Below are 9486 nucleotides of genomic sequence, written 5' to 3'. Positions count from 1 at the left end.
CACAAATAGGAACGTTATTTCATACATAGTTCCTGCTATGAAGAGGCTTCTAATTCCAAGTTAACTCCTTTCAACCCTAATCCAACCCCAAGTTAAACCTTGCAGCTTTGTGCTAAATTGATGGCCTTGTCCTGCTGGCATTGGCAGGACCAAGAGCTGCCAAGCGTTGCAGCCATGAGCACTCAGGCAGCCCGTCAGGAAAGAGTAAGTAAGGTCAAGTTATTCTTAGCTGAAGTCTAGAAAGCATTAGCTGCCTTGTCGAGACTGGAACAAGAAAGCCATGACCACACTGCCCAAACCACTCTGGGAAGTGTTTCCAGTTCACTGGAACTACTGATAGATTAGCCCAGTGATAATTGTGGCTGAACATAGATTACAAATCTCCTGAGGACAGCAACATTATTTTAGCTTACATGGCTGCACACAATATGCACTGGAACCTATATACATAAAGTTACAAGGATAGTCTCCTTCCCTCTTTCCTGCTCCTACATGTGACCCCAAGAGCATGGTGACTCTAAGGCTGCCTTTTCCTGTCCAGGAGATGCCAACCTAGAGCCATCAGCCCCAGATGCCCCCAAGTGAGATGGTAATGGAGAGAGGTGATGGGGCAGGCCACTAGATGAGGAAAGCTTAACTAAACATAATTCTCAGGTTCTGTCAAATGAGTTAGTGCAAGGTGTGCAGTTGATGGAAAGGCTGTAGAACCCTTCTCTCGAGTGCTGCTGCAGAAAGACAGGCCCTCCCACAGGCGTCCGACCAAGAATCGAGGGCACATCAGAGGCCCCGGCTGGAGCCCTGGGGTCATGAGGAAGAGTTTGAAAGAAAAATCCTACATTTCCAGATCTTCCACAGATAAGTAAAATGACCAGAAGGAGCAACGAAAAGAAAATAAGAAATCATATCTTATTTTTTTGTCCCATGCTCTTCATTCTAGAAAAATGTGAACCAATTAGAACACCACAATTAAACCTGGGTTTATAAAACATCTTTTAGTTAAAAATGAGGCCTTTCCGGGCCTGTCAACATGGAAGTGTCACACATGAATACACCTAAGTTAAAACATGAAACATGACTGACAAAACGTTATTGCTGGAGAGCACCTGGCAACTGTTTTACAAGAAATAAATATGACTATTGAAACCATAACAGCTCTCTACTAGGGTTGAATCCTGGTAAAGAAAGCCCCCTTGGATTAGCTGAGCATTTTGAGTTAGGATATGCAAAATGAACTGGGAGCTCAGTTTTGGAGGAGCTGATGTAGGGGTGGAGGGCGACAGGGGCATAAAGGGCTGGGGAGATGACCAGAGGTGGGATGGGGTGGCGTGGCCAGGGAAACTGTGGCAAGGGCCTTCAAGAAGGACGTCTCAGAGTTAAACGAGTCAAAGCTGAGGTCATGCGTGCTGCTGTGATGTAAACCTGCCACCACTTCCATCTCCTGCAGACCCTCGGGTGAGTTGGCCTTTTTTGAGCAAGGAGACCATGAAAACATACCTTCTCAGGTGATCTGCAGAAATCTTAGGGAGGTCATGGGGCCTTTAATAGCATGTGGAAAGGAGTTCTGAGCAATCCTAGCTAGAACTTAAGGCAGGCCCCAGTAGATGCCTGGGTTACACAAGACTATTAACACAAGGAGTTTCAAATACATATAAACACATTCTTCCCTATACCATTACCTCGAAATGTATGTATTTTTTAATGAGGAGATGGAGATAGAAAAGAAAATCCTATATAAAGAGTTGAATTTCAGTTTTAAAGTGCAAAACATCAGTGAGCATCCTGCATACAGCTTTCTGCATGAAAATTTCCTCTTGTATGAATTTTGACGATGTCTGCACTGCAGGGGAATAGCCCAGCAAACGGTCAGAAGATGAACAAGTGTGCCCCGACGTGCTGCTGAGAGACATAGGAGGTGAGGTGATCTTAATAATACATGTTCTTATCCCACCAGCCTGTAGAGGTAGAAAAAAGTACATCAGAAATGGAGAGTCTGTTGAAGTGGGTAAACAGAGCCTCTAAAATCATAGGCTACTCACTTCCAGGGTAGAGCCTGATGAAGAGCTTCCGCACCTCATCATATGCCCAGATCAGGATGGCGTGCGGCACAGCCACAAACCAGTACTGAGCCCTGGAAGCAAAGGGATGGAAAGTGAACCCTGACTCATCCACAGGGATAGCCCAACCCTGCCCAATGGGAATGGGGCTTCTCGTTCATTTGTCTTGCTTTACTGCAAAGAACGACAAATCCACGAGGTCCCACAAAATAAAAGTGGAAAGCTCCTTGTTTAACCTGCACTGTGACTGCTAGAAGCAATGTCTGCCTTTGAAGCAACCTGTTGGATGAGGATGAAGGTGGGTTGGTGAGGTCTAGAAAACCCATTTCCACTTCTGGAAAATGCAGATCAAAGCTTTGGGCTCATAGGGCATGGGATCAGTTTGACATCTTTTGAAAGACTTGGGGAAGAACCCTGGGAATCCTCAGGTTTATTTAGGCTGCGACAGCTCAAAGCAGAGGCTGGCTCTTTCCTCCATGCTGTTGAGGGTGAACTCACCTAAGCATAGTGAAACTCAAGGCTGTGACACTTCCGAGGCCATAGGAGAGGATCAGACCAATGATGATCTGTGAGGTGATCCCCACCCAGATGACTTTATTTCTGCAAGACACACAAAAGCAGACAGACTTGGGATTCTTGTGGCTTCATGATCATACACCCAGCAGACCATGCCACCAGAAAAGTCAATGCCTCTGGGGTTACAAGTGTGGCCAGAACTCGGTCTTGTGAAAAACAAATCATCATCATCCTTGCACGGCAGGCCCAGGGCTGCCCCAGGAGGCCGGGCACTGGCAGTACCTGAAGAGACCCTGCTGGAAGATGGAATTCCTCCGGGTTTTCCTGATGATCAGATCTGCTATTTGCTGGACTAGGATGCCAACAAAGAAAGCCGTGTAGCCCGTCCATTCTAGGTATTCCCTCTGGTACCTTGTCTGTTAATGGGCAGAGAAGGAAGAGACCTTGAGGCCTAAAGGAAAACTTCTAGGAAATTCCAATGCAGTTCTCTAAAGCTTCATGTTCTTTCCACACCTCACCCGGACTGAGAGTGGACCACCTTCTAGTGTTTGGAAAGAAACATTTTTCTTTCTTGAACCAGCTGAGTAGAGAAAAATGTTAATTTTTTAAAAAATTATCATTACTATTATTTCTAACACAGGCAGGGTCTCACTGTGTTGGCCAGGCTGGTCTCAAACTCCTGGGCTCAAGTGATTCTCCCTCCTCAGCCTCCCAAAGTGCTGGGATTACAGGCATGAATGAGCCACTGCACCCGGCCTGAAAGATGTAAATTTATTTGGCCCCACTGTGGGTGTGGCTGGGCTGGTCACTCTTCTATACCAATGGCAAAGCTAAAGTAAAAAAAGGGACCTCTTGGCATCTAGCCCAAGAGAGGAGGCTGTGCCATGAGACCTGGCAAAGGCCAAACACGTGTCAGCAAGGGGGCCCTGAGCCCTATTAATTGAAGCTTTCCCAGGCTGTTCAGGGACATGGAGGTTCTATGTAAGTCTGAGCAGGGCAATGAGCGTGGAGAGAATCAGGTGGACTCTGCAGCAGGGCTCCCACCACTCACCCATTCCTGCCCATAGCTGTCTTCCAAGTCATTCACGTAGTCCTTCTCCCATTCTACCCGCAGGTTTATGAGAGTGCGGGGCAGAAAGCCCTCTTGTGCATAGACGGTGAAATACACAAGGAAAGCTCCCAGGGCTTGCATGAGGCCTGAAAGAACAAGAGAGATAGGACACAGGTTCTATGATGGCCTCAGGAAACTGCCTCATCCTGTCTACTCTCGGTTCCCCCTCCCTCCCCAACCCAGGCCCCACAGGAAAACCACACTTTCTGGCTGTGCCCCCGACTCCAGTGAATTCAATTCTCAGGGCAGGCCCTGGTGTGATGGGGAAGACGCGCCCTCATGGTACCAATGTGCAGGTATGAGTACACAGCGAGCGGCTGGTTCACCAGCCTGTCCTTATTCTTGTGGCGAGGCTTCCTGTTCATGATGTCACTTTCAGCTTTCTCGTATGCCAAGGCAATGGAGGGGATCTAGAGGGGAAGAGGCTGGTGAGGTCTAACCCCAGGATGTTCTGCTCTACCCACAGTAGGGGAGGGGGGCTGGGGTGGGTGGGGCACTGGCTGGATGGGGTGGGGGGCATGGAGCTGGCCCATCCAGGCTATAGGCAGTAGAGGGCGTGTTGTCTGTATGGAAATTTAAGAATAGTGCCTTTAGAAATCAGCTGCTTTTTATCACCCTGTGCTGGCAGTTCTGAAGGACGCTGGTTATAAAACACTCTTCCCCTACAGGGAGAATTTCTTGTGCCGTCCTCTCCCTCCAGGTGGGAGGACCTGCTAAGAGACAGATCATTGCGCCCCACCTCCAGACTTCCCAATTCAGGAGGACTGGGCTGGGGCCAGAGAATTTGCATTCATTTCTCTTTCTTTCTTTTCTTTCCTTTCTTTCTTTCCTTTCTTTCTTTCTCTTTCTCTCTGTTTCTCTTTCTCTCTCTCTCTCTCTTTCTCTCTTTCTTTCTCTTTCTTTCTCTTTTTTAAAAGACAATGGGTGTACAACCTATTTCCATTCCTAGCCCAGTTATCTGGAATAACATTTTTATTTTATTTGTTCTTAATTTTTATTTTTTAAGAGACTAGGTCTCTCTGTATTGATCAGGCTGGACTGAAACTCCTGAGCTGAAGCAATCCTCCTGCACTGGCCTCCTGAGTAGCTAGGCTACAGGTGTCCACCAGTGCCCAGAGTGTGCATGTCTAACAAGTTCCCAGGTGATGCCCGCACCAGGCCTGGAGAAGCACTGCAGCACAGCAAAGCAGGCAAATGTGAAGGGCTTGGAAAATGATCCATCAACTTTGGGGACCTCAATGCCCCTCAAAGGGAAAGACATCTCCAGTCTCTCTAGGAATTAGGGATTACCTGGGTGTTGTAGAAAACAAGAGAGGGGAAGGGGGCAATTTGAAGGGGAAGGGGGCAATTTGAAGGGGAAGGGGGCACTTCGAATGGCCAGTTTCCTGCTAAGAATTCAGCTTGCTGTCTGTTGCTTTCCCTGCTTGCCCACATAAGCCACAGCCACATGGGCAGCTTAGATGGGGCTTTCTTTAAATGGATACTGGAAAAGGGGAAGGTTTAGGTGACATTACTGTAGGGCAAGGCTTTATAAAGTCTTCATAACTGCTACTTCTTACTGTGTTTAGGTAAAGGTCTTCCATGTCAGACTCTCTTACTTAACAAGAGGTGGCTGTGAGATTATCACTTTAGTCACTGGGCCCCCAGTGGTTATTTGGGTGATTAATTTGAGTGACAGCTTCATCTTCCCTAAAGAAAAGGGAAGCCCATAGGCTGAAACTGACCAATGGCATTTCTTTTTTTTTGAGGATGAAGACTCATGTCTTGAAAAGCTTGCTATAGCTCAGGTGCAGTGACTCATGCCTGTAATCCCAGCACTTTGGGAGGCCGAGGCAGGTGGATCACTTGAGGCCAGGAAACCCCATCTCTACTAAAAATACAAAGATTAGCCAGGTGTGGTGGCACAAGCCTGTAGTCCCAACTACTTGGGAGGCTGAGGTGGAAGAATCACTTGAGCCTGGGAGGCGGAAGTTGCAGTGAGGCAAGATAGCACCACTGCACTCTAGCCTAGGTGATGAGAGTGAAACTCTGTCTCAAGAAAAAAAAAGCTCACTATAGAGTGTTTTTAATTTCCAAACATTTGGCAGATGCCTCTGGTCCCTTGCTTTGAGGTGTGGCATGTGGACTGGTAGAATGGGCACCACCTGAGAACCTGTGAGAAATGCAGAGCTACAGGCCCCATCACATGGAAGCTGAGAAGCCTTGAGTTAGTCCATCCCCGGCCCTTGAAGGTAGCGACCCTGAACTTGACCTCCCCTGGGGCAGGCATCACAGCCTGTTCCCTTCAGTGTCACTTACAATGTCTGTCCCCAAGTCAATGAACAGAATGGTGATGGTGCCAATGGGCAGGGGGAGCCCGACAATGATGTAGATCAGAAAGGGGCATAGCTCGGCAATGTTCTTGGTCAGGGTATAAGCAATAGTCTTCTTGAGGTTGTCAAAGATCAGGCGACCTAGGCAGAGAGGTTTTTCCTTCAGAACTTACTTCTAGTCCCCCAGACCACCCTGGCCCTTGGGAAGACCCCCTGAGACTCACTCACCTTCCTCCACCCCTGTGACGATGGATGCGAAGTTGTCGTCCAGCAAGACCATGTCGGCTGCATTTTTGGCTGCATCAGAACCTGCTATCCCCATGGCAATCCCAATGTCTGCCTTCTTTAGAGCCGGAGAGTCATTAACTCCATCCCCTGTCACAGCAACAACAGCATCCTATGGCGGGGGACCCAGGGAGAAAGTGGGAGTGAGCAGGCCCAATGGGTTGCAGGCCTGGCAAGAGCAACGAGACCTCCCTTTCTCTTGAGGTTGCGAGGATGATTATGGTTGAATGGAAAGGCCCATTTAGGGGAAAAGATAAAGATGAGAAATCTTAGAAGCAGGACAAGGGTCTCCAAACAAGATATGTGCAAATGAGGAAAACCTAATGTGCAGGTGTTTTGTATCTTATGTCTTCACATTTTTTGTTTTAAATCTTTGCATTTTAAATCTCTCTTTACTCACAACTACCACAGTGGCAAATGCTTCACCGGGCTCTCATCACAAAATGCAGAGAGCTGGGGTGAACCTTTTGGGGAACATGTGGTGGGGGTCTCAAAGGAGGACAGGGGCCAGCCCACCTGAGAGGGTGGAGAGGTCAGGTGATGGGGATGAGCCAAGAACTCTCTCTTGAAGTTTCAAAGGCACCACAGCCTGATGTGAGATCCAGACCTCTGCACTTGCCCATGGACAGTGATGGGCCTGTCAGTCCTCTGGACACTGCTGTCCACCCACCTGCCTCTGACAGCCCTCCACAATGATCAGCTTCTGCTGGGGGGATGTCCGGGCAAAGACAATCTCCTGGTAGTTGGCTAAGATCTCATCCAGCTGTTCTGAGCTCATGTCCTTCAGCTCCATGCCAGTCACCACAGCGGCCTTGGCATCCCTAGAAGGGCCAGAAGAAACTGGGTGAGGCCCAAGGGCAGATCTTAGGTTGAAACACTGTTCCAGGCAGGATGCTGGCTGAAGCCTCTCTGACTTGACCTGGAACCCAGTGTCCTTGATACCTAATGCTCTAGTGAGGTAACAGGAGTCCTGGGAACACTTTAGTCTCCATTTCAAGAGGGCAAACTGAGGCTAAAATATAACACCATTTCTTGGTACCATATAACAATAGGAATAAAAAACCAGGTAGCCTTATCCCTACTAGAACAGGTGAGAGTGGTACTTCCTAGAGCAACGCTTTACTTCCGAAGTAAAAGGAAGTTAAAAAACTGCCCATTCATGGCCAAACGCAGTGGCTCATGCCTGTAATCCCAGCACTGTGGGAGCCTGAGTAGGAGGATCACTTGAGGCCAAGAGTTCAAGACCAGCCTGGGCAACATAGTGAGAGCCCCTGTCTCTACAAAAAATTTTAAAAAATTAGCCAGGTATGGTGGCATGTGCCTGTGGTCCCAGCTACTCAGCAGGCTGAGGCAGGAGGATTGCTTGAGCCTGGGGGGTTGAGGCTGCAGTGAGCCATGATCATGCCACTACACTCAAGCCTGGGTGACAAAGTGAGACCCTGTCTCAAAAACAAAAATAAAAATAAAACCCCCAAACTGCCTGTTCATATGTTTTGGGTCCTAGAATTCTTTTATGGCCAAACAAGGGGTAATAATTACTTGCCGTTGGGTATTTCAGATTTACAGAGTGTCATCTTTGTGCAATGTGCTACGTAGGCAGAAGTTTACCGAAGTCTTTGAGCAGTGCTATTGCCTGCTGACTATAAAAGTAAGGTTCTAGGGCCTATTGATTATGCAGAGCTGCCTGAGCCAGTCCCCTGCTAAAACTCTTCAGGGGCTTCCCACCGTGCTTGGAGCAGACCCCGGAATCCCTAACTTTAGCCAGCGAGCCCAGGTGGGGCCTGCGTTGTCAAGCTTCGCCTCACCTTGGGCTCTCCCTCCTGCCCGCTGGATGCTCTCAGTTCTGACATCCTCCATCCCCCATACCCTAAGGCCTTCACGGGTCTCGCTCCCTGACCAGGAATGGGCATCTCTCACCTCAGCTTCTCATGGCTAACACTACATTTCAGCCTTCAAATCTCAGCTTAAACAATGTAGGTACAAACTGCTGCAGGTCTTTTTCTTTACAATTTGCAAGTTTTGAGCTTTCTAGGTCTGTTTTACCTCTTGGTGCTAAATACTGGAATTCTAGCACTTGACTCAAACTACAGGTCTCCTTAACTGCTGGCAAAAAAACAAAACAAAACAAAACAAAACAAAAGAAAGTAAGAGAAGAAAGAAGGGGTGTTTCCTTTCCCCTTACACCTGCTAAGATGCAATTTTTATATGGTCATGAAACTAGAGCTGATGAAGTGAATAACTGAAAACATTCACAAAAGCATCCACTTCACTCAGTGTGGTGATTTGTATACAAATGTGTAATCCACTCTTCCCTTTTGTGGCCATGAGCAGACTGGCAGTGACCAAGAGGAAGTTCAGTCCCTTTGTGACTTTTGATTGAGGCAAGAATCATAAAAGTCATTTCAATGCACCTTCCCACATTCGTAGGAAGATTATGTCTTTCTCTCGTTCCAAAGAGCTGAGACAGAAGCACATTCTGGAGTCTGCTACAAGCACAGTTCCATCCATGCCCATCCGAAAGGATGAGGAAGTTGAGGTTGCACAAAGACACTATACGGGCCAGCAAATTGGCAAAGCAGTCCGGGTTTGTAGGAAGAAATGTGCCACCTATACTGAACAGGAGTACAGGAGGAGGCTAAGGGTAGGACCGTCGTGTGCACATCACCCAGCACATGGCCATCACCAGGCTAAAACTAGACAAAGACCACAAAAGATCCTTGAATGGAAGGCCAAACAAATCTTCCTAAGTAGGGAAGGAAGGGCAAATATAAAAAAGAAGCAATTGAGAAGATGCAGGAATAAGGTATCTTATATACAACTTTCATTAAAAATTGCTAAAATGGGCCAGGCGCAGTGGCTTACGCCTGTAATCCCTACACTCTGGGAAGCCAAGGTGAGTAGAACCCTTGCAGTCAGGAGTTAAAGACCAGCCTGGCCAACATCGTGAAACCCCGTCTCTACTAAAAGTACAAAAACTAGCCGGTGTGGTGGCGCATGCCTGTAATCCCAGCTACTCAGGAGGCTGAGGCAGGAGAATTGCTTGAACCCAGGAGGTGGAGGCTGCAATGAGATTTCACCACTGCACTCCACACCCCAGCCTAGGCAACAGAGAAAGACTCCATCTCAAAAAAAAAAAAAATCTGCTAAAATTTTAAATTAAAGTCCCAGCTACTTGGGAGGCTGAGAGGGGAGGATCCCTTGAACCCAG

The 9486-nt window shown here is 47.8% G+C and overlaps 1 protein-coding gene across 1 annotated transcript in view; it reads right to left on the bottom strand.

The window, feature by feature from the left end:
- Positions 1-916: 916 nt before the first annotated feature.
- Positions 917-9486, bottom strand: part of ATP12A (ATPase H+/K+ transporting non-gastric alpha2 subunit) — a 31691-nt gene continuing 23121 nt past the window's right edge. The window contains exons 15-23 of the mRNA XM_004054265.5: positions 6949-7099; positions 6222-6390; positions 5980-6134; positions 3968-4091; positions 3622-3767; positions 2853-2986; positions 2553-2654; positions 2037-2128; positions 917-1952 (exon numbers count right to left, since the gene is read on the bottom strand). Coding sequence (XP_004054313.1) covers positions 1924-1952; positions 2037-2128; positions 2553-2654; positions 2853-2986; positions 3622-3767; positions 3968-4091; positions 5980-6134; positions 6222-6390; positions 6949-7099 — 1102 coding nt within the window. The 3' untranslated portion in view covers positions 917-1923. The remainder of the gene's footprint in view (positions 1953-2036; positions 2129-2552; positions 2655-2852; positions 2987-3621; positions 3768-3967; positions 4092-5979; positions 6135-6221; positions 6391-6948; positions 7100-9486) is intronic.

The sequence above is a fragment of the Gorilla gorilla genome, chromosome 14 (genome assembly GCF_029281585.2).
Source record: "Gorilla gorilla gorilla isolate KB3781 chromosome 14, NHGRI_mGorGor1-v2.1_pri, whole genome shotgun sequence".
NCBI classification, from domain to species: Eukaryota; Metazoa; Chordata; class Mammalia; order Primates; family Hominidae; genus Gorilla; species Gorilla gorilla.
This window is presented reverse-complemented; position numbering and strand designations above follow the sequence as displayed.